The 24,520-nt window shown below is 46.2% G+C and overlaps 1 protein-coding gene across 3 annotated transcripts in view; it reads right to left on the bottom strand.

Annotated features, from left to right (window-relative positions):
• SCARA5 (scavenger receptor class A member 5) overlaps positions 1-24,520 on the bottom strand; it is a 126,849-nt gene that overhangs the window by 91,307 nt on the left and 11,022 nt on the right. For all 3 annotated transcript variants that reach the window (XM_019828609.2, XM_003984802.6, XM_045055612.1), the window contains exon 3: positions 5,032-5,160. In XM_019828609.2, coding sequence (XP_019684168.1) covers positions 5,032-5,160 — 129 coding nt within the window. The remainder of the gene's footprint in view (positions 1-5,031; positions 5,161-24,520) is intronic.

Below are 24,520 nucleotides of genomic sequence, written 5' to 3' on the forward strand. Positions count from 1 at the left end.
GGGTGGAATTTCATGGCGCTGCTTCCAACAGGGTGTCCCAATAAAGTCTACAGGCAACACACTCTTCATTCTGAGATGCATGATGAGATCAATAATCTGCCACATAAATGGCTATGGGCTCTGAGCGCACTGTTCTCTGATTGCAGAGTCCAAAACCTGCTTGAAACGAGGTGATTAAAAAACGGGGTGCTCAGTTCAAATGACATTTGGGACACTTAGTGTTTCAGCTTTCCCCAGGCTGAGGCCTTCCCAGCCACTCCAGCTGTCAGGAGTCAGACTCTCCTTTGCATCAGCAGACTCTCCTTTGGCACATAGCATCAGCTACATCGTACTGTTCTAATGTATTTGTGTGCTTCTGATTTCATTTTTTTTTAAGTTTATTTATTTGAGAGAGAGACAGAGACAGAGACAGAGACAGAGAAAGCAGGGGAAGGGCAGAGAGAGAGGGAGAGAGAGAGAATCCTAAGCAGGCTCCATGCTAGGGCTCAAACCCACAAGCCATGAGACCACGACCTGAGCTGAAACCAAGAGTGAGATGCTTAACTGACTGAGCCACCCAGGCACCCCTGTATGCTTCTTATTTTAAACTCTACCAGAGCAGGAAACACATCTCATGATTCTTTTTTATTCCCATGCTGTGAACTAAATGTTTGTGTCCTCCCAAATTCATATGTTGAAATCCTAACCCCCAATGTGATGGTATCTTGAGGTGGGGCATTTGGGAGGTGATCAGGATGTAAGGGTAGGACCCTCCTGAATGGGATTAGTGCCATTATAAAAGAGACCCCAAAGAGCTCCCTCACCCCTTCTTCATGTGAGGACACTGTGAGAAGACAGCTGTCTATTAACCAGGAGGTGGGTCCTCACCAGACACCAAATCTGCCAGTAGCTTGATCTTGGACTTCCCAGTCTCCAGAACTGTGAGAAACAGCTGTTTGTTGTTTAAGCCACTCAGACTGTGGCAGTTTGTTATAACAGCCCCAATGGACTGAAATACCAGGGTTTGTTCCGTTGCTCTGCACCCACTAAGCACTCATGTACAGGTGAAGCAGTGATTAGGATGATGATGGCAATATCTGACTGTTGCTGTTAAGGAAGAATTAAATTAAGCAGTGAGAGGAGCCCTTTTCACCAGGAACTCTCCCCGTTCCAGTCTATGTTGCTGTAAAACTCCAGGTTAATCAGCCCCCAGATGTTTGCACTTCCCCTTTCTGCTATTACATTTTCACAGCAGGAATTCAAATTCCTTAGTAGTGTCATGGTAGGAGAAAGGAAGAAGAAGAGGTCGTTCCCCATGACCACTCTTTGTCACTACAGTGATGTCCCAGAATAGTCATGAGTAATAATGAACCTCCTCTAACCCTTTCACTCCATCACATCTTCCCTGAAGTGCTGAACTGAAGACCACAGGACACACAACCATCCAATCTCAACCCTCTTATTCATGAATTGAATTAAGCCTGATGGTCAATACTGTCCCAAACTGAATGTGGAACAGAACAAAAACATAATATGGAACCATCAGCCCAGGTAATAAATCAAATGGGTTGAAGAGATAGAAAGTCTTAAAGGAATTGGGGGCTGGGAAGAATCGACTGATGCAGCCTCATTGAGTGATGTTGGAAGACTGTGTGCATAGAACTTGGCAATGTTGTGGGAGTATCAGTAAAGTTCCCAAGAGGATGCCAGTTAGGAATGGATAGTTGGGTAGAAAGCCCAACTGAGAAAATAGTGTGGTTTAAAATCATTTAAATCCAGATGTCTGGATTGGACAGGGGATGTTGGGATGATGCGTGAACACAAGGTACAGTATTTGCCTTTTATTTTGAATACTTGGATAAAGAGATGAATTGAGACAAGTCTCATGAGAAGTTTTATAAGAGTAATATTTTATGTAGTTAGATTATAATTTTATAATATTGAAAAACAACAGGAGCAAGCACGTGTACCACAATCATTTTTTACCAGTCATTCAGACATGGTGCTTGGTCAGAGTGGATAATTTTGTTATCCAACTGTAGGATGTATGAGCTTTGGGTCAACAAGGAGATTTTGAAATCTGAGAGTGGTTCAAACAGAACTCCTCCTGTCTTAGTCAGTCCAGGCCTCTATAACAAAACACCATAGCCTGGGTGGCTTAAACAATAGACATTTGTTTGTCACAGTTGTGGAGACTGGGAAGTCTAAGATCAAGGTGTGGGTAGATTTGGTTGTTGGTAAGGGCTGTTTTCCTGGCTTGCAGGCGACTCTCTCTGTGTCCTCACGTGGCAGATTTCTCTCTCTTCCTCTCTCTCCTCTCTCTCCTCTCCTCTCTCCTCTTATAAGGGCACTAATCTCATCATGAGGGTCCCACCCTCATAACCTAATAAACTCCCAAAGGCCCCACCCCCAAATACCATCATATTAAAGGTTAGGGCTTCAACATATAAATTTGGTGGTGGGGCACAACTCAGTCTTTAGCACCTCTTGTGGAAGGCAACCTCAGCAGGACAATGAAGAGCATATTCTGCCCAACATGGGGAAGCAGCCACAGCAGAACTCCTAACAGAAGGCTAGGTAAGCTCTAATTTACACTGAACCATGTATCTCTCCACAGTCTTGGTATTTTCATAAAGGAGACATAACTGGAGGTCTCTAATCAGGGTGCTCTGAAGAAACTTCCTGTCTAGGTCAGGCAGGGTCTCCTTGAAGAATCCCAGACTTGTTCACTACATTCCTAAGTCCCCTCCCTAGGGGAGAAGCCATTGGTGACTACATTTTTTCATTGGCCACCCTCACCAAAACCCTCCCAGAGGCCAGCATGATTTTCCAGAGAAGAACCTGGGGAGGGGACAGTGGTCATGCCCCAGAGCCAAGATATAAAGTATGATGCTCTGTTTCATCAGATTAGTTCTGATACACCCCAAACTGTCATTCCATACAGGCAATCTGGCATCCAGAAACTTCAAATTCAAAGGTGATCATAATGATCAATATCCTCCCCAGGTTTCTGTCTAGAAAACTAAGGAAGCATGGCAATATTTTGGTTAGATTGGAAAACCATGATCCACCCTCCCTTCTGAAACTTCCAGGATGTCATCATAAATCCCATTCGACCTCCAAGTTGACAAAGCCAGGAGACAAGTCTTTCTGCAGCATCCCAAGCAGCACTACTTGCTAGAACCTCTCCTCTATTTTGAATGAGAATCTATTTCCTTACAAAATTCACCCATTTGTCTAATTCTACCCTCTGAGGTCACACAGAATATGCCTGCTTTATGGCAACCCTCTAGACACAGAAGAGAACTTTATCTTCTCTCAAAATTATGCCCTTCCACGCTTCCAGGCTTCCAGGCTCTAGAGACCTGCCCTATGGTCCCCATTTGTCTGGCACTCTCTTCTAGACCCTCTTCTGTCACCTAAAAGTTCCTATTCAGCAGAGAGATTGTAATACCATAGCCTAGCTTTCCTGCTGGGCTGAAACAGTTTCCAAAAATTCTGGAAATTTGTTATGGTTGTGGCTGCCAAGCCCACAAAACCCAGATCCCAATCTCCCACTGAGCAGCCCAAGAACATGTTCAAATCATCCTCTGGCTGGACATCATCCATGGGTCCTTGAGATGAATCATGACTTTCTCTCGTTGTTGTTGGCTGTCCCCCCACTCAGGTCAAGGGGTGGTAGGACAGACACCACCCCTAATCATGCCCTTTGCCCTCAGTGTGGAATCCTGAAGGTGAAGGCAGCATTCAACATTCCATCATAGGCCCCAGGTGACTATTCTCACTTGACAGAAAGTGAGACAATACCAATGAGGTCCTAGGCATCTGCCTCATGATTTCCAGCAAAGGTCATCTGCAAGTGCTTAGCCTCCCGATCCCTGTCCTAGAGTTAACTCATGGGCCCCACCCTCAGCACTCTAAGTCATCTCGGTCTGGCCAGCTGCCTTGCTCTGACCAACCCCCCTCCATGCATTACCCATACTTCCACTGCGTGTGTCTCCTCTATATTACCATAGCACTTGTTGTCAACATACAGTCTCTTTCATCAGCCCTATCACATTCCGCCTTGAGACAGAGCTCTAGCTGTGTGCCTCTGCCTTGTCCAACAACTGGGAGCTCCTTGAAGGAAGCCCATGGGTCTTATTTAGCTGCATATCCACTTCTAGCATGGAACCTGACACAAAGTAGGCTATCATGTAGGATGGGTGAGGTTGAAATAAACTGAACCCTTGGTCTTACTTTGTCAACTCTTACATACTTTCATTGAGAAAGGTGGGAATTGGGCACCTCTCCCTCTGTGTGGGAGTCAGGAGAGACCACTACAACCTGTGTCCCTCTGTGCTTCACCATCTCCATCACCTGTGACCTGTGACCTGTGACATGTGGAGTGACCTGTGAGCAGTGAACTAGGTTGCTCACATGTGGTCTTCTGCTTGATCCCTTTCTAAGTCCATGACCTCTCCTTCTTCCTATCTAGAAAATGTGCTCCTAACTCCAGCCTATGAACAGCCTGTCTTGCAGATGGACACTGGGGAGAAGAGCCCAGTGGAACTGGGGCAAACCCGTCCCACCCCCGAGTAATCACAAAAGGACAGCAGGTTGATGATGACTCTGATTAACCACAGCAGCAAAATGTCTCATGACTATTTTCATCATGCCCAGGACAAGGGGCTTAGCCTGCTCTGTGCAAACCACAGAATAGAGCTCCAGGGAGGCCCTGGATGCACAAGTCACACAATGATGCCTGAAAACTCAGAAGCCACTCAGAGTAGCTAAATCTCTGCTCCTGGACTCAGAGGTTCTCCAAACTCACATATTGCCTGCCAACTCCTCATCCCACATGAAATGGGCAATGCTGTCAAGAGTCATGCTGGTCTGAAAGACCAGCCAGCTTCCTCCTTCATGGTTTCCACGGTGACAGGGGCAGTGTTTGGGCTTATGACTGTGAAAATGGAGAGCAGAGGTTTAAGCTCTCCAGTTCCCATCTACTGTTGCTCCCTATACACCTCCATTCACATTCTTAAAGGCCACAACAGGAAAGGGTGCCCTTACCTGCTAAGATGAAGATGCCCACGAGAATCAGGAAGACCAGCAGGTACAGCCCAAGGACAGCATGCTTCAGGGCTGACAGGGAGCCCAGCTGAGTGCAGCAGCCACCTGTCCGTCGCTTGTGGCATGGACCTAGACAAGAAAGGTAAGAAGAGGAGGGGAAAAGGCACTTGAAAACCCCACAAGCATTTTTTTCTTCTGGTCTTATCTCTCCTGATGCACTCAGATGCTCACATGGAACCTCTCATACACCTTCTGCACACTTGTAATGGAGCTGTAACAATGGGGAACTTTCCAGAACATGACAAGCTTGTGAGCTTCTAGCTTTTACCCCACCATCCTCATTCATGACCAAGCCAAATAGGCATGCCCACAGCTCACATGCCCAGGAACTCATCCTCCTGGAACCAGTCCAAGCATCAGAGAAAGCTCAAATAGGCTAGAGTATGTGTCTTTTACACATACTCTACATTGTCCCATGTGACCCAGAGAATATGGAGAAAATTTAAAACAGGGGTTGCAAACTTTAACTTCTACAGTGGCCAGGAATGGACAGAAATAAGCAAAGTGGGTCATGTGGACCTGAGGAACCTAACAGCACAGGCCCAGTGTGGAAGAGGTTGCGATGTAAGAGTAAGGGCCAGGTGTTGCCAGACACAGAATTTTCAAGACAAGCCAGAAGTGATACTGAGAATTGCACTATGTTTCAAGTGTTGACAACTAGTAATAAAAATAAAAGACAAAAAACTTACAAAACACTAGGGAGTATAAACAAAACGCACTTACATGCCAGATCTGACCACCAGTTTGCAACCACAGATTTAGATTTACAGGAAAACATAGTAACTTCCTCCTGCGAAACTACATAAAGCTCACCAGCTTCTTCTGGCCAATATGGAACAGCAAATTATCAGTGTTCTACTGGACCTCATGGATCTTGTAGTCCAACCACTTGAGGTTACAGATAAAGGTTGCCAAATATTAGTGGCAAATCCTAGGTGAGAACCCAGGTACCCTGGCTCTTGGTCATCTTTCAGCTGGACTCCTCCTTTGAGGCAGGCTTCTTGGCCTTCACAGAGGCCAGGAAGCCACTAACCTCCATCTGCTATGTCAACTGACAGTGGGAAGGAAGGGATGCTCTCCTGCCCTGACTCCCAGAAGGGCAGGTAAGAATCGATAAGAGCCTTTTTTTTCCCCAAACCACATGCCCCTCTTATACTTATTCTCCCTCTCTGGTGAGGGACAGTGTTGCCAATTGGAGTGTGATGCACGTGGAGGAAGGTGTGGGAGCAGAAAAAGGCTGAAATAATTGATATTTGGAAATGTTTTTAAAGATGATGTGATCGTTTGTAATTCCTTGGTTACTTTGGGTTTGCAAGCAAGATGCTTCTGGGGCTACTTATTATCTCTCAGGTACCATAACCACCTCTGGGGGCCTTCAGGAGGTTTGGTTATCAGGAGGGAAAGCATGGGTGACCACATTGGTTTCCTGACTCCCCAGAGGTATTGTTGAGCAAGGAACATTTCCCACTCATCTACTCCATTTTAGTGAAAATACTGCTGTTAAAACAGTTAGGTAGAACTATTACATAATATTTCCATAAAACATTGGAGACAATTTGGAGCAGTTGGTAAAGAAACATAAATTCAATTACCATTCTCATCAACCCTTAACTACTGGCAAATTTTGAAAAGTTAACCTGCTTTTCCACTAAGACTTGAGCAGAGTACATCCTTTCAACTCCCTCTCAGTCCTTTTCCAGGACTTTCTATTGCTTTTTACACAATAGAATCTATAAGCTGTTTTGCTCCTGAATATGAAGGCTTCTTGTAGCACTTCAGCCTTTTGTTGTTGTTATTCTCATGAGCGCTGCTGGCTTTCTGGTTGCAACGTACTAGAGACAAACTGTTTCCTTGCAGAGTCAGAGTGGCGGGCACAGTGTTGGACACTACACAGATATGAGTTCTTGCTAACATGACAGTTGTTCCAGCTCTCCTGCTCTACACCCTGCTTCCTCTTTAGATGATGACAGTGCTGCTGCTGACAATGGCCAACTAACTGCTGCAAGTGGTCAGAAGATGCCTGTGCTGAAATGCTATTATCCTTATGTTTATCCCAAGCCAATCTTGGGTTCTTCCTTCATTGGCTTTGTTTGACCCTCTTCTTATTTCCCTTGATATATATATATCAACCATATTCCGTTAACTGTTCCAGTTTCAATGGAATCTTGTATTTCTGGTTCATTATAACAAGAAATCATTCTTGCTCCAAAAAAAATTGATATAATTTTTTTTGCACGTAACTTTTTTATTGAGGCCCAACGAGTCATTACAACTTGCCTGAACATGAGGCAGTTTAGTAAGATGAATCTTAACATAGTTAAGGACTGCACGCAACAACATACATTTTCAGCCTGACTAACAAGGCTATATCACAATTTATAAAGTGCCAGATGAGTGCTGATTGCCCTGCAGCTTGAAATTTTTCACGTGGGGAGGGAAAACGAAAAAGTAAGATCTCCTTCCTTCTCTAGGAATGAAAACATTTTCCCAAACTAATCAACCACAAGGGCAAGGGCTGCTTTTTCTTCAGTTTCACCCATTAGAACACCATCCTTTTATTGTCAAGTCTGTACTGACCTTCAATCTTGGCAGAATAGGAGGAAAGCCCCATAGACAACAATACTGCCAACTTGATATTGCCTTCCTTGTGTACATGTGCATTGCTAGCTCACTGTAAGAATGGGGCAAACTGCAATGCTATAGCCCTATTTTTCCCATCAAAAAAGAATAGTTCCTTCCTCTGTATCTGAGGCTTCTATTTAATGCCAGCACACATTGGCAATAGGTCCCTTTATCAACTAACACACAACATAGTCCTTCTTGTTAGAGAGCAGTTATTCTAGCAAGACTCAATATCTTAAATAGAACATAAAAGAATTTCAAACAGAGGTTTTCCACAACTGCATTAGATAAGTAGAACATGAATGATTCTGGAAAGATACCTAGAGAATGTGATTATAAGGGAAAAAAGACGAGTTAGGGGAAAGATGAATTACTAAGTCTGTCCAAAACACATTTCCTGGCTTTTTTTAGTTTAATGTGGCAGCAGTCTGTTAGCTGGGTAAACCATTCAAATTATTTAGGCCTTGTGGAAGATTGAAAACACTCCAAAATGATACAGTCAGTAAAACCAGGGCAAAAAGGATGTTCACTTATTTATTTAAAAAAAAAGTGTAAGAAATGAGCTATCAAGCCATGAAAAAAACAAGCAGGAAGCTTATATGCATATTACTAAGTTACAACCTGAAAAGGCTATATAATGTATGATTCTATATGACATTCTGGAAAAAGGCAGGGGTTAGAGGGAAGGAGGGATGAATTGGAAAAGCACAGATAATTTTTAGGGTGGTGAAACTATCCCATATGATACTATAATGATGGATATATATAATTGTACATTTGTCTAAACCCATTGAATGCACAACACCAAGAGAGAATCCTAATGTAGACTGTGGACTTTGGGTGATAGTGATGTGTCAATGTAAGTTCATCAATTATAATATGTGTACCACTGTGGTGGAAGATGTGCTCGTATGGAGGCAGGGAGTATATGGGAATGCTCTGTACTTATCACTTAATTTTGCTGTAAACCTAAAACCACTCTAAAAAGTAAAGTCTACTTTTAAAAAAGTAGAGCTTTTGACTTATGGATTACTAAGGTGCAAACTTTACCATTCATTTATTGAACACCCAGTATTGATTGCCCCACTGTGGTAGCCAGCCTTCAAGATGGCCTCCCCACGATCCATGCCCCCTTATGTAGTCTCCTTCTGCAGTGCACCAGGGTTTGGTTTGTGCGACCAATAGAAGTGATCGTGTGTCACTTCTGAGATTAGATAAAAGACACGGCAACTTCTCCTTACTCACTTTGTCTCTCTTGGAACATCTATTTGGGGGGAAGCCAGCCGCTATGAACACCCTATGAAGAGGTTATTTGGTAAGGAAGTGAGGCCTTCAGCCCATAGTCACGTGAGTGAGCCTGGAAGCAGACCTACCAGCCAAATCAAGCCTTCGGATGACTACATTCTGGTCAAGATCTTGACAGAAGTCTCATGAGAGACCACGGGCCAGAACTACTAAACTAAGCTGCTCCCAGATTTCTGCCAGATTATATTATATATAAACATGTTTCTGAGTCAAATTTTCATCTGAAAAAGGAGACAAAATCTTGGCTTTCCTTGCACACTCATGGTTTCCTCAGAAACTGGGAAGATAATAACTTTTTGTTGTTTTAAGTTGCTAAGTTTTGGGCTGATTTGTTATGCAGCAAAAGGTAACTAATACACTTATGACAGACATTGTCAAAGGCAAAGGCAACAAGCTGCATGAGGGAGAGACAGTGTCAGCCTTGTTCACCTCCAACTTCCCAGTTCTCTGACCAGTGGCTGGCATGTAGTAGGCATTCAAAATAATTGTTGAATGAGAAGTTAAAATATGGCCATAGCCCTTCAGATGCTCACATCTGAGGGGAAGAAGACACATAAAGAGACAACTGACACAGGTGTGAATGAAACAGGTATGTACGAGAGAGATAGCACAAGTAAAATGTTGCATTGCAAAGCTGGTGATTCATTCTGTGTCCGGGAAGAGGTCCCAGAGTCTGCATGAAGAAGGCAGCAACTCAGCAAGGCTTACAAGGGCAGGCCTTTCTAGATGAGCCACAATCCGTTATCTTTCCCTTCAGCATCATCCTCTGATTTACAGCTATTCTAAATTTGAAAACTATGACTTTAAGAAGAAAAACTTCTTCCTCCATGTGAGAACAGTTATGAAGAAAGCACCAGGCAAAGCTGTTAGTTATTAAACATAGTTGTTGTTTGCAGACGTGGTCACACACAAGACCAGATCAAGGGAGAGAATGGCACACACGCAAAACAAACAAACAGAAAACGCTTCCAAGATCTAGGAGAATCAAGGGAAAGGTTTCTCCATCTTGTAGTGGCCTCCACAAACTGAGGGTGGCTTCTCAGGAGATCAGAAAGCCAAGAGAAGGAAGCTTGGGGAGGGCAAGGATACTGGCTCCAAGGGTACAAATGGAAACTAAAAAAAAAAAAAAGAAAAAGAAAAATGCAACGTGACTTGCAGAGAAGGCCCCTGAATGCCAGGCTGGAAGACGTTGTTCATCTCAGCATGGGCCTATGGTTTCCTGATCGGCTGGAAGTAAATGGATGGTTACCCTGCCTCAAGATATTCCATCTGCGTGTAGCCTGCAGAAGTTTGCCATGGCCGAGAATTTGTCGCTCCATTTTCTTAAAACTTTAACTTCTTTGAGAAGGAAATTTTATATCAGTGTAAGTGGAAAATCAGTTATCTTCCTCTTACACATTAAAATAAATACCTGGCCATTACAATAACAAATTTATACTTGTGTATCACTTAGAGTCCTCTTGAGTATGACTACACGATATAGAGACACATTCTGAGCAACAGTGGACTTCAGGAGAAGCAGCGAAATCACAACACAACAGCAAATTGCAAGAAAAACTTGATTTCATCTACAGGGAAGCAGAACCAAACTTTTTAGATGTTCACCATTAAAAATATTCTAGAAGGTAGCACGTCAGGGATTAGGTGCCACTGAAAGATGCGTGTCAGAACCTTGCACCCATCTCTAGCACTAACCTTATTATTCGCAATGGTCTACCTACCCCTCTGTCTGCCACTTTGTCTAAGAAGACCCCTGAGGGCAAGGTGTATCTCAACAACTGCTGTCTACCCATCAACCAGCACACGGCAGAACCACTATAAGGTTCCTTGCAGGAACGAAGACGTGTGTAAGGTATTTATTTTTTGCTGCGAAGATCCTCTGTTACGTTTGTCTTATGCAAATAGTTGATCCGTTTCTGTCGGCTGTGAAAACGTATTTTTGAGCCAAATTTTGGTCTGAAAAGTTCCACAAAATCTTGGCTTTCCTTGCTCATCCATGGCTTCGGATTGCCACTTAGTGCCCGTATAGGTAAGATGTGGGAGCAATTCCTTGGAACTGAACTGACACTAATCCCGGCTGAGTAGCATAATCATGAGTGGAACTTTTTACCCATCCTGAGGCTTGATCCCCACCCCTGGACGTTCTGATTCTGATTCAAGACGAAATGATACATCCATGGCACAGAAATACACAGTTCTGGAGAAAGGCATTTGTCATATCAAAAGAGAATGTGAAGACACATTCTTGGAAAATCAGTGAAAAGCCTTACTATTATAAGAGCTTACTTTATCATTTTTTTATTTTGATTTCTTTTTAATAAGACACATTCTCACGGGGTTGTCTCAAACAACTTTATCATTAGCAGGTTAAATTGTGAAGGGTTCCTTTTAATTATGGGGACAAGAGTACCCCCTAAAGAGTTTTTTGCTAAACTGCTGTCTGCAGAGGGTGGAGAGGTGCGTGGGAACAGGGTTAAAGAACAAAAAAGGAAAGGTTGTCTGACAGTCACTTAACCCCAGACAGCTGAGCTGAGGACGCACCACAAGCCAGTTCCCGGTGTCAGGGCCACACTACAGTGGGAGCCTTGGAAATTCTGATTCCCTGTTTCCACATGCTCTCACTGGAGGAAAGCATGAGTTTGGGGCTCTGTCGAGGGAGGTCCAAAGCCTGCCCCTGTCTCCTGTTAACTGTGAAACCACGGGAAGAAAGTCTCAGCTACTCCCTTTATTAGTTCAGCCTTTCTTTGAAAAAACAATTTTTCAGATTCTTAATCATAATTTTGGAGCATTTGGGAGTTAGCTGCTTAAACTTATTTTCCTCCCACTTAAACAAATACAAATTGATAAAAATGAGTATGTACTTATTTCTGAAGAACGGGGGTCTACACAACATAGAAAACAGGATGTGGTCATGGCATGTTTACCTACTTCAGTTTTACCAGCGACAAATGGTCCTTTTCCATGTGTTAGCTTTGGTCCTGCAGCTTATAAATAGCAGGTGGAAATAAGGTTCTATTGCTGCGAGGGACCACAGAGCTCATCTTATCCAAGGATCTTGTTAAAACCACCCAAGACTGACTTCATCATCCCCACTCTGCTTACTCACCACTCACATTGTTCATTGTAATAGGCAGCCCCAAATAACCTCTGTCTTTGAAGCTGCCCTCCCTTTCTGGCTTTATTAGTTTTTTTGTTTATGTTTATTTATTTTTGAGAGAGAGGGAGAGACAGAGCATGAGCAGGGGAGAGGCAGAGAGAGAGGGAGACACAGAATCCGAAGCAGGCTCCAGGCTCTGAGCTGTCAGCACAGAGCCCGATGCAGGGCTCAAACTCACAAACCGCGAGATCATGACCTGAGCCAAAGTTGGACGCTCAGCCGACTGAGCCACCCAGGTGCCCCCTTTCTGGCTTTAATGAGCACCACTGTTTACTTTCCCTCATCAAAGGGAAGAGGAGGGTGTGGGGCAGAGACACTGAACCTTCGGTTTCATCTGACCTAAGTCTAGGAGGCACCAGATGCGGTACATGGAACACTAGTTACCTGTGTCTGGTTGAGCCACAGACATGAGTCCCCGAGGCAGATGACCCAGTGAGGGTCGCAGGCCAAGGAGACTATGGTCTTTTGCATGATCAGATGACTCTGACACTTTCATGTCCATTTCTAGGAAAGGGAGCAGGGTGGAAGGCATGGTGCCAGAGCTAATTTGGTTTAGATGTTGTGACGATCTAGGACAGTTTCTTCTGGAACTTCTAGAGATATCTTGTCATTTTGTAACATGCCTGCAGTATTTGTTATTCTTCTCAGTTCCTATCTATTTCCCAAGTAACTGTGCATAAAAATTCTTGAAAACAATCAAGGGCTTGTGTGCTTATTTTCAGCCGGAGGAAAGTGGGAGGAGGAAGGGACTCTGGCTGGTGTGCATATTATTTTGCAGCTGGGCTGAGGAATGGAGAGAGAAAGCCAGGTGGGAGGGGAGACGAGGGCAGTGAAGGTGAGCTGGTGGGTCATGGGGACCCAGGAGGAAGGGAGGGGCCATGGAGCCCCCAGGAAGAAGAAGTGAATCCTGGGCTTGTAGAAGATGCCTACACTCTGGCCCAACACAGGCAGTGCATGGTTTAGAAGAAATGCTGTCAATGCAGACACTCAAACGACAGCAGGCTTGGGGTTCTGCCTAAATTCAGGCCCAAAGACACTCCTGCAGAGTGGCCCTGGGTCCCTCTCGAAAAGATTCCCAGTTCTTTCCCTGGCCCCTTGTCAAAGGAAATACATCATCTGATGATGTGTTTGCAATGCAGAAGCCAGGGCTCGGCTATGTTCAGTTTTGAATCACTACTCTTCCCAGGCCACTAGTGGAACCTTCCTCCCATTTTCTGGTTGCCTCTGTCTGGGGCATTGGTCTAGCCTCAGGGCAGGAACGGATAAACTTAACATCCCCTGTCTCCTTGCCTCAGCTCCCCTCATTGAGTTGGGAGGGCCATCTGGGTGTCTGGTTTCAAAGAGGAAGGCTAAGATCCCAACCCATGCCACCCGTGCGGGACTGAGCTGGTCCCCGAAGCCTGCGGGCTCAGAGGCCTCCAGCTCTGTGGTCTCTGGCAGAAAGCAGAGCTGGCTGAGCCACAGAAGAAAGTTCAGTGGATCTGAGTGAAGACGATGGACCTCAGATCTACTGAAGCTTTGCCAACTGGTAAGGCCCGGAAGCAACAACAGTTATCGTGCATAGAGCTTTGATGGGAAATTGTGAGGGTCAGCTCCCACAGGGCAGGGTCTGTATCCCTGGTATATAGTAGGTGTTCAATTAACACCTGTTGGCTGTTTGTGGTTAAATGAGCCTAATAAACTAAATGCAAATTTACTGGGTATGCCAAACCATTATTTAGGCTTTTGTAATAACCATGTTTTCTAGCTTCTGATTTGATGCTTCACATCTCAGGGAAGTGCCCCTCTGGGGGCACTGACTCTGGAGAGTCCCCTCCCAGGGATAGCCCAAATAAAGAAACTTGCCTGTAAGCGAGTCTTTCATGTGCAGACCACCCCATCAACAGCCCATCCTACAACCACCTCCTTTGTCACTTTCTCCCTCTAGGCCACTATCCACCTGCCCTGTCACCAGGTACCGGACAACTAGGGACAGCCCTAGGTCCCAGAATCCGCTGAAATCATTCAAACTATTGCACTCCAAGCTTGCACACACTGCCTCACCCACAAATCCCATTCCTTGGCAGGCGGTGGTGTAACAATCTTTTCAATGACACTCCTTCCCTGACCTGTTGGCCTCACCACACATGAATAAGAATAAAGCCTACATTTTAAAATTGCTCTGGATGTTGGTGGGAATGCAAATTGGAGCAGCCACTCTGGAAAACAATACGGAGGCTCCTCAAAAAATTAAAAATAGACCTACCCTATGACCCAGCAATAGCACTGCTAGGAATTTACCCAAGGGATACAGGAGTACTGATGCATAGGGGCACTTGTACCCCAATGTTTATAGCAGCACTTTCAACAATAGCCAAACTATGGAAAGAGCCTAAATGTCCATCAACTGATGAATGGATAAAGAAATGGAGTACTACGTGGCAATGAGAAAGAATGAAATATGGCCCTTTGTAGCAACGTGGATGGAACTGGAGAGTGTGATGCTAAGTGAAATAAGTCATACAGAGAAAGACAGATACCATATGGTTTCACTCTTAGGTGGATCCTGAGAAACTTAACAGAAACCCATGGGGGAGGGGAAGGAAAAAAAAAAGAGGTTAGAGTGGAAGAGAGTCAAAGCATAAGAGACTCTTAAAAACTGAGAACAAACTGAGGGTTGATGGGGGGTGGGAGGGAGGGGAGGGTGGATGATGGGTATTGAGGAGGGCACCTTTTGGGTTGAGCACTGGGTGTTGTATGGAAACCAATTTGACAATAAACTTCATATACCGAAAAAAAATAAAATAAAATTGCTCTGGAGCCAACAGTGGGATACAACAGAATAGCAGCTGCCACTTCCCAAGCACCTATTCTGGGCTGAGCACTTCGATAATTCTAAGCACAACAACAATCACGAAGATAGGTATTATTACTTCTATTTTATAGATGATAAAGCTGAGTCTCAGAGAAGATAAGTTAGGTGATTTACCCAAAGTGGCAGGGCTGGGATGTTTTAGCCTTGCAGAAAGGGTCCAGAGTTGGGGTCTGGGTGTGCAGAATGGGGATGTCAGGGGAGGAAACCTAAGGACAGTTTTATCCATTCATTCAGCAACCACTCCTTGAACAAGCAGCTAAGACCGCTGATTTCCAGGCCCCGTGTCCATGGACCATTGAGTCCACCCGTGAAAAGGGCAGTTCTCTCTCCCTCAGCCAGCCAGGGCCAAGACCAATGACAAGAGCATGCTGGAGGGTACCGCTTTGGGGACACCCAGAGGACAACCGCATGGCTGTTTGTCTTATGTCACCTTTACCTCAAGACAGGAAGTGCAGCCGGGAGCTTGGGGTAGGAATCTTCCCCTAACCACTTAATTTACCGTGGTATCCAGCTGCCATTCTGTTTCTGACTTTCCTTTGGTGGTGGAATTTTGCCCCTCAAAAAAAGGTTTATCACCTCCTAGAATCTCAGATCTAAGCTAGCAACAAGCAACACTTTGGAGCTTTGAAAACTTATCTACAAATAGAGTAGTGAGAACAACCTTTTTTTTTTTTTTTTTAAATTATTGCTGACCACAAAACAGAACTCCTTTACCAGGAGACCCATGGGCAGAGGTCAGGGAAAGGGCACACTCAGTAAGTCAAAGATCCCAGAGGCTGCCCTGGGCATCTGCAAGGCAGGCAGACAGGTTCTTCTCACATCCACATCCACTCGCTGGCAAGACAGCACCCTTCTTATCTTTAATCTGTTAATACCCTTCAGGGATCCCCAGTATAAGCCCACATGTTAAAGGCAACTCCCCCTGGGCACCCTGGAAATGCCTAACATAAAATGTTACACTTACTTTTTTTCTAAAGTTTATTTATTTGTTTTGAGAGAGACAGAGACAGTGGGAGTGGGGGGGCAGGGAGAGAGGGGAGAGAGAGAGAGAGAGAGAGAGAGAGAGAGAGAGAGAGAATCCCAAGCAGGCTCCACACTACCAGCACAGAGCCTGACGTGGGGTTCGAACTCACGAACCGTGAGATCATGACCTGAGCCAAAACCAAGAGTCAGGTGCTTAACTGACTGAGTCACCCAGGTGCCCCACACTTACATCTTAATAGATGCCCTAAGGTCGGGGTGGGGGCATCATCATAACTCTGGAAGGAAGAAGTGAATTCCCACATTTGGCAGAGTATAGTAAAGTCAAACAGGACTGGAGAGCCAAGATGCCAAGATATAAGTCACCAGGTACGGGGGACAAGGTCAGGCTCACTTTTATTTATTGACAAACCATAAGATCACCTTCAAACAGAGACACTTTTAAGAATGAGTTGTGCTCTATTAATGACTATGCAGAAAGAGTGGGTATAAACCAAGATCATTCCTGCAAACTGAAGTGGGGGGGGCGGTTAAGGCCTTCATTGGGAAAGCTTGTCCTCAGTTTCCCCTTGCCCTCAGCAATTCTCTTCAATCTGCCCCTCCCGATCTGATTGCTGCCATCTGTCCCCTGTATGTTCTATTTTCCTAGTCTTTCCTCCATCAGTTAGATTCCCTGTGCTCTCCTCCAAGGTGACAGGTGGATGATAGAAACTCACCCACAGAGAGGTGTCAGGAGAGGCCAGCAGTCAGCCCCCCTGCCCCCCACAGCCTCCTCCCTTAACAGGACTTTTCTAAAGACAAGGCTTCTGCGTGGGCACTCTGAACATCTTGGGTTTCTTGACTTGAATCCGCTCTCAAGCCAGACAGCAGGAAGTGGGAAGGCACCACAGCAGACAGGCGTAAGGCACTGTGCATAAGCCTGGGACCATCACTCGCCCCCATCAGCTCTGTGAGCATTACGTTAACCAGCAACCACGCCTGCAGGGTGGGGGCCAGGCTGGCCCTGCTTGGCTGGGCCCTGTCCTCACAGCTGTGTTTGTATCTTCCAAACCCCATGGCTGAACTCTGCATATAGAGGTTAGACTTCAGGCCAGAAGTCTCAGGGGATAGTGGGAGCAAGGGCTGCTGGGGAGACCTGAAGTGCGGCCCGAGGTTAGTGTCCCAGGCTTCCTCTGAAGCCATTTAAGACCCTGTCACTGTGCTCTTGTCCAAGCCTATTTGCATTTATATCTATTTCCTGCCAGCATCACCTCTTAGAGTAATTCATTCCATGTGTCTCCTGCACTGCAGCCATTTATTCCCACGGCCCCACCCTGGCTTCGTCATCACCCAGAAAGTCTCCACCTCTGAAACCTTAAACTCCAAGAATCCACGCTCACAGCTCTCACTGCCACCAGCACGGCTCTTGATTGTATTGGGAGGGGATGGTGTGCGGAGCCCAAAGCCTGGCCCTCCCAGGGGGGAATGGGGTGAGCAGCAAGAGGGGTGGGTTTAGGGACTAGAAGGGCAGGCATATTAGAAGGGCTAAGCTCCGCCTCTGACTGGCTTGGTGACCCTGGGCAATTTACTTCACCTAAGACTTCACCTTCTCATCCATAAACTGGGGATAATAAAACATACTGAGGTCGAATGGAGACAATATATTGGGCCCTGAGCACATGCCTGCCTGTGTCACATGCTCACCCAAGGGGAGCTATCATATTACCTCCTTGTTATAATCACTTCTCACAAGGCTGATACTGGCCCACCACCTTCCCTGGCCTCCCCTGGTTACCTTGTCTCCACAGGAGCCAAAATGAACTCCCTAGCTCCTAGTGCTGCAGGACAAGGTCCCCCTTCCTTGTCCACACACCACTGTGGTGGGCAGAGAGGTTGCCCCAGGACTTTGTGTGCTCCTGGTGAGACCTCTTCTGCAAACACAGCCTCACCATCAGTTTCTGCCCTGAAACCAACATGACCAATCTCACTGTATCCTGGGTCCTGGCTTCTGTCAGCCCCACAGAAGCCACAGAACCCTCAGGACTCCCCACCACCCATGAAAATCCCCAAACAGCCTTGTTTATGCCCCTTTGGCCATTTCATTCCCCAAATTACTGAAACCTTTCCACTGTATAGCCCCTGGACTTCCCAGCCAGTCATGTAGAAAAGTCCCTTATTTTCTCAGCCTCTGCTCTGAACATTTCCTTTACTGTCTTGTTTTAATTGAAACCTGTTTCCAGGTTTGTTACCTTCCCAAGTGTGGCTTTCAGTCTTCCATTCTCATACAAGTGGCCTAACAGCACAGTACATGTTTTTCTTTGCTCCTTGTTGCTATTTCCAGAACATTCTCTCTCTCTTCTCCCTTCCCCATCTTGGATGCTCACATCACGACTGCACACTTCTTGGTGCTAAGGGACATCTGCTCACCCTTCCCCTCTCTGAGCTCACTCTCATTCTCTCAATCCCCGTTTCAAACTCCTCCTGACCTCCTTTCCTCTCTTGATTTCAACCTCCGCCCTGACTTGAAATGTGGCTGGGCCGCACTGAGCTGGGCTTGAAATGCAAAACACACACTGGATTTTGAAGCCTTCATCATGAGAAAAAAAGTACATAAATCCTCCAACTGTTTTTTTATAGGGATTACATATCAAAATGATAATATTTTGGATATATTAGAGCAAATAAAACATATTACTGTATTTAAATTAGTTTCATCTGTGTCTCCACCTTTCTGTGTGGCTACTAGAAAGTTTAAAATTGCATATGTGGCTCACATTACATTTCTATTGGCTTTACCAATGATCGAAACTCTTTCTCAATCCCCACTTCAAACGTCCCACATTATCACCACCTCTCCTGTCCTCCAGAGGCACTCCCTCAAGAATTCTGACCCCGGCACTCCCTGACTTCACCAAGACCTACAAACTGTGGCCCCTACTGCCTTTCCCTCATCTCCCCCCTCAGTCCTTCCTTCCCCACTTTGCCCACTTATATTCCATGATTTGCATTATCCACTTTCTAGACATACCCTCAATTGCCTTGCCCCTCTCTGGCACCTTCACATTGGTGAAACTCAACCTGGTTAGAGCTAACTCTGCAACTCTATGCTTCCATCCACATAGCTTAGCAGAGCCCGAAACAGAAAACCATGCCACCCTGTCAGTAAGCTCACGACTGCCAGACACCAGTGGGCCCTGGTGCCATCCAGTGGGCTTGCCACCTATTCCTGGGCCATCCGCACACTCATCCCCAGAGGCCTGTCTCATACCTTCTCCTCCACCTTCACTTTTGGTTTCCTAGTTGAGAAAACAGAAGCAATGAGGAGGGAGCTTCCTTAAACCCCCCCCACAACGTAACCACGGACCTGCATCCAGGCCGTAGCACTCTACCTTCCCTTTTGTCGCTGTAGTCGAACTGTGTTGTGCTCTTGCCCAAGCCAACACCCCTGACTCATATCAGATTCCTTCTCTTACTTACCCAAGGACAGAATTCCAGCACTTCTACTTAGCCAATGTTTCCCTCTGCACAGAATCACTCCATCAGCATAAATGATACTATTTTTTCCATCTTAAAATAAAAAAATCTTTCTTGACCTCCATTCCCTTCCATTTCTCTGTCCTCTTATACAGCAGAACTTCTTGAAGACCCACTGAATCCAATTACTTCTCCTCCTGTTCTCTCCTGAATCCACCCAGTTCATCCTCCCCAACCAATGTCACTGTAATTGCTCTTGCTAGGTGTTATGGGCTGAATGGTGTCCTTCCCGAATTCCTGTGTTGAAACCCTAACCCCCACTGTCTCATAAGGCAACTGTATTTGGAGGTCTTTAAAGAGGTGATTACATTAAATATGAGGCTGTTTGCTTGGGCCCAATCCAATTTGACTGGTGTCCTTTTTTATTTTTAATTTTTTTAAACTTTTATTTATTTTTGGGAGACGGAGAAAGATAGAGCATGAGTGGGGGAGAAACAGAGAGACAGGGAGACATAGAATCCAAAGCAGGCTCCAGGCTCTGAGCTGGCAGCACAGACACCGACGTGGGGCTCGAACTCATGGACCATGAGATCATGAGCTGGGCCGAAGTCAGATGCTTAACTGACTGAGCCACCCAGAGGCCACATTGACTGGTGTCCTTTTAAAAGGAGGAAATGTAGACATACAGAGAGACACTAGGGGTGCATGGGCACAGAGAAAAGACCATGATAGGACACAAGAAGAAGGCAGACAACTACAAGCCAAGGAGAGAGGCTCCAGGAAGAATCAACGCTGCCCCTACCTTGATCTTAGACTTCCAGCCCCCAAACTATGAGAAAAAAAATGCCTGTTGTTGAAGCCATGCAGCCTGTGGTATTTTGTTATGCAGCCTGAGCTGACTAATAAATCAGATCACCACACACCTCCAATGGCTCAGTCCAATGGCCAATGCTCAGTGCTCTCCCAATTTGACCTTTGAGCGGCACTGGGTGCAGCTGGCCATACTTCTCTTCATTGCATTTCCGGGGCTCAATAACTCGTGGTTATTTTTTCACTAGGTGTTCCTTCTCGGCCTCCTTTGCTGTACCTCCTTATCTCCCAACCTCTTAGACCTTTCAGCATGGCGCTCACCAGAGCCCCTTCTCTGGACCTCATCTCATTTCTCACACACCATCAGTCTGTCATTACTAACCTAAAGGCACACATCAGAACTGGATTGCCTCTCACCTCCTCCACTGCCTTTGCCTCTTTGGAGGCACGGCATGCCTGGATTATCCTAACTGGACTCCACCCAGTATTCTCCTCTACCACCCCATTGAGTCTTTCCCCAACCTCACAGCCAAGGCACCTCAGAAGCAGAGCCTGTGTTGGGTATTCACCTTTTCTTTCAAGCCAGACTAAACCCACTGCACTTTGGCTTCTCTCCCATTCAACTGAAATGGCTCAGAAGAGGTAATTGCTGGAAAATCTAATGTCCTACTGCAGCCAGAGTGAGCATTTTACAATGGAAATCAGACCTTATCCTTTCACTGCTTTGAAACACTTTGCTGACTTCCTATTGCCTCCAGACACCCAAATTCCTATGGATGCTACAGTAGACTTTTCATGGTTTGACTTAGCTTCAATATAATTAAGAGTGTGGGCTGTGGAGTCAGTTAATCCTGACTCCAATTGCCATAGATTGAATATTTGTACCCCCCTACCTCTCATTGGAGCCTAGTCTCCAACATGATGAGAACTGGAGGTAAAGCCTTTGGGAGGTGATCAGGTCATGAGCGTGAGGTCCTCGTGAATGGGATCAGTGTTTTTATGGAAGAGACCCCAGAGAGCTCCCTCTCCTCTTCCATCATGTGAGGACAGTAAGAAGACAGCCATCTATGAACCAGGAAGAGTGTCCTCACCAGACATGGAATCTGCCAGTGCCTTGATCTTGGACTTCTAGTCTCTGGAACTGTGAGAAATAAATGTGTTTGTAAGCCACCCAGGCTGTATTGTTATAGCAGCCCCAGTGAACAAAGACATCAATCTCTCCTGACTGTGATCCTGGGCAGGTTACCAGGTCTCTGAGCCTTGGTTTCCTCATATATCACTTGGCTGTAATAATGGGACTCATCCTACTGGTTGATGTAAGGATCAGATGAGCTTATCCTTGTCCAATTCTTATAACAGTGCCTGACCTATCAGAGCTCAAAAAACAAACATTCATTACCTCCCACCACTTTCTTTCCTCAACCTGAGCTCTGTGCTATGTCCCTTGACTTGGAAAAACTTTCTCTGCCCTTTCTAACAGGCACACTACTGTCTGTCCTTCAGTATTTCACTCCAGTGTCTATCCCTGCAGGAGGCCTTCCTTCTTCCCCAAGGCAGACTTAGGGCTCCTTCTTCTCCCCTCTAGTGACACTTTGCATCCAATTCCATTAGAGCGTAAATCAAATGATACGGTAGCATTAGCTTACCTGTCTGTGTCTTCAGGGAAATTGAAGCCCCTTGAGGGCAGGAATCATGACCTTTTATTTCTGTATGCGCCAGCAGCACCATGAAACCTGTCATCTTTGGATGAATGAGGTCATAGTTTCTTTTGTCTTAAACTCACGTCTTTAGGCAAGCCTTCACCTAGTACTTAAGGATTTGGTGAACAAGAATGTGTTCATTCGTGCAACAAGCAAAGGTGCCTTCCATGTGCAAGACACAGTGCTGGTATTGGGAATGTTAAGTTGAATCCAAGGCAGACAGCATTCGCACTCAGGGAGATTATGGTCCAGAGGGACTTAGGTGCACACAGCTGTAGCATAGTGTGAACGGAAGGGCTGAAAGTGACCAAGGAAGCCAGGCCAAAGGGCTGGAAAAGAGACAGAGAGAAGGCAGGCTTCTAGACTCAGGGGGCCACAGTCACGCTGCTTATTATTTGACACCAGGAATCAATAGCAGATAAACTTGGGAACAAGGTAGGAATGAAACTCTGTGTCCTGGAGACTGAAAATAGAAAATGTGGAGGGGCGCCTGGGGGGCTCCGTGGGTTAAGTGTCTGACTTCGACTCAAGTCATGATCTCAAGGTTTGTGAGTTTGAGCCCCGCTTTGGGCTCTGTGCTGACAGCTCAGAGCCTGGAGCCTGCTTCGGATTCTGTGTCTCCCTCCCTCTCTGACCCTCCCCCCTCTCAAAAATTAATAAACATTAAAACAAATTTTTTAAAAAGAAAATAGAGAATGTGGAGGAACTAGGGTACCATGGGCAGGCCCCAGGCTGGGAACAGACAAACGGAAGGGATGCAAACATAGTCATCCTAAGATCAAACACTGATGGAATGCTCTGTATGTAACAGGCACTGTTAGAAGGACTTAACGTGGAATAACTCAGGTAGCCCTTGCAATAACCCTAAGTCAGGGGCTATTATCTCAGTGCACAGGGGAGGGAAAGCTGAGGCTAAGAATTGGTTCAGGATTTCTCAGCATGCAGCAGAGCTGGAGTCCGAACCTAGCATGCCTGGCTCCGGAGCCTGTGCTCCCGCCACCATGCAATGCCCTCCCCACAGTGGAGAAGACAAGACTGGTAAGGATGTTAAGTTTGGAAGAGGGCACCTGGAGCCAATGAGGCTCGATACGGTCTGTACCAACTGCATGATCCAAACCCTGAATGTCCTTCCTACCCGATCACTTCTAGGTAAGTAAGCTTTGCATGTGGACCGACGTTGTGCTGGTTTACAGTGGGGAGGGCAGGGAGAGAGAAGGGGACAGACTAACCACAGTGATGATGAAATGACAGAGGGCCGGGCCATGTCTCCTGCCTCCTTGTACCCCTCCCTGCACATAGCCAGTGCATAGCACCTGCAGGGGGCCCGCAGAGCATCTTTCTTGTTGAAAAATGAGGATAGAAAAATGAATGACTGCATGACCTAGGGAATGAAGGCCAGGAACCACCTGAGCAAGGTCTTTGGGTGGGAAGGAACAGGTGATGTGATGAGGGACAGCCATGCCATGATTCATCACCTCTCTGCTCAGGGCCTCTCCTGAAGCTCCCTTCCCACTTGTGACCCAGATTTTCACCACAGACCTCCCCCCTGCACCCCCACTCCAGAGTGTGCCGGGCCAGTGGTCAGGTCAGTGCTATTCCCTCAAAGCCGTCCTCACTGCCCTTACGGTGAGGGCAATGCCACATGGAACATGGCGTGGTTTAGGGGCTGGGGCTTGAGTGATGGAAGGGAGCAGAGGCTCCTTTTGTGCCCCCCCCACCACCCCATGTAGGAAGGAGCTGCTGGGGCATCTGGGCTTCTCTAGTTCTTCCCTCCACAAGACACCAGCTTCCACCAGGGACAATAAATGGATAGATTCACATACGGCCTGGAACCAGGACCCAGAACATTTCTTACAGATTCCACTGATCCAGAACCAGGCTTCAGGGTCCAGAACATTTTTTTACAGATTCCCCTATTTGGGGGATACGACTAAAAGACTTTGTTTGATTTCCTTGAAAATCTAGGCTTCATAAGGGAGCCCACTAACTAAAACTCGGCTTCCTTTAGCAGAAGGTAAGCAGCAGCCTTAAAATCCTCACCCGGCCAAGCGTTCCTGAGAAGTGATGTGGGTGTTTCTTAGGAGACCTGGGGTTGGGGGGTGCTGACAGCAGCTGCTCCTGATGCCCTCGTCCTTTGCTCTCCTTCTTCCTCACTTCCCGAGGATTTACAAGGGACTCCCCAAAGGACGGGGAGGTGAAATGTGTATCAAGGGTGTACTGTGCACAAGGTGCTTTATGTGGCCTGTGGCACCTGATTTTCCCACAGATCTTGTGAGGTAGCATTATTCCCATTTTGCAGATGGGGACACTGAAGATTAGAAAGTTGAGGCCCCAGAGAAAGAGACGGCCCACTCAAAATAAGACACTTTACAGCATTTCATAAAGGAATACATGCCAAGTGTGGCCAGGGTGTGAAATGCCCCCAAAGGCTGGAGTGGTGTCCCCTGGATGTGACCACACTGGGCCCCCAGGGTCAAGGAGGGGAACAGTTGCTGGAATCTGGCGGGAGAAAACCTGCGTGGAGAGCGTGGCTGATAAGGGTCTGTG

The sequence above is a fragment of the Felis catus genome, chromosome B1, assembly GCF_018350175.1.
Source record: "Felis catus isolate Fca126 chromosome B1, F.catus_Fca126_mat1.0, whole genome shotgun sequence".
Taxonomy (NCBI): Eukaryota; Metazoa; Chordata; class Mammalia; order Carnivora; family Felidae; genus Felis; species Felis catus.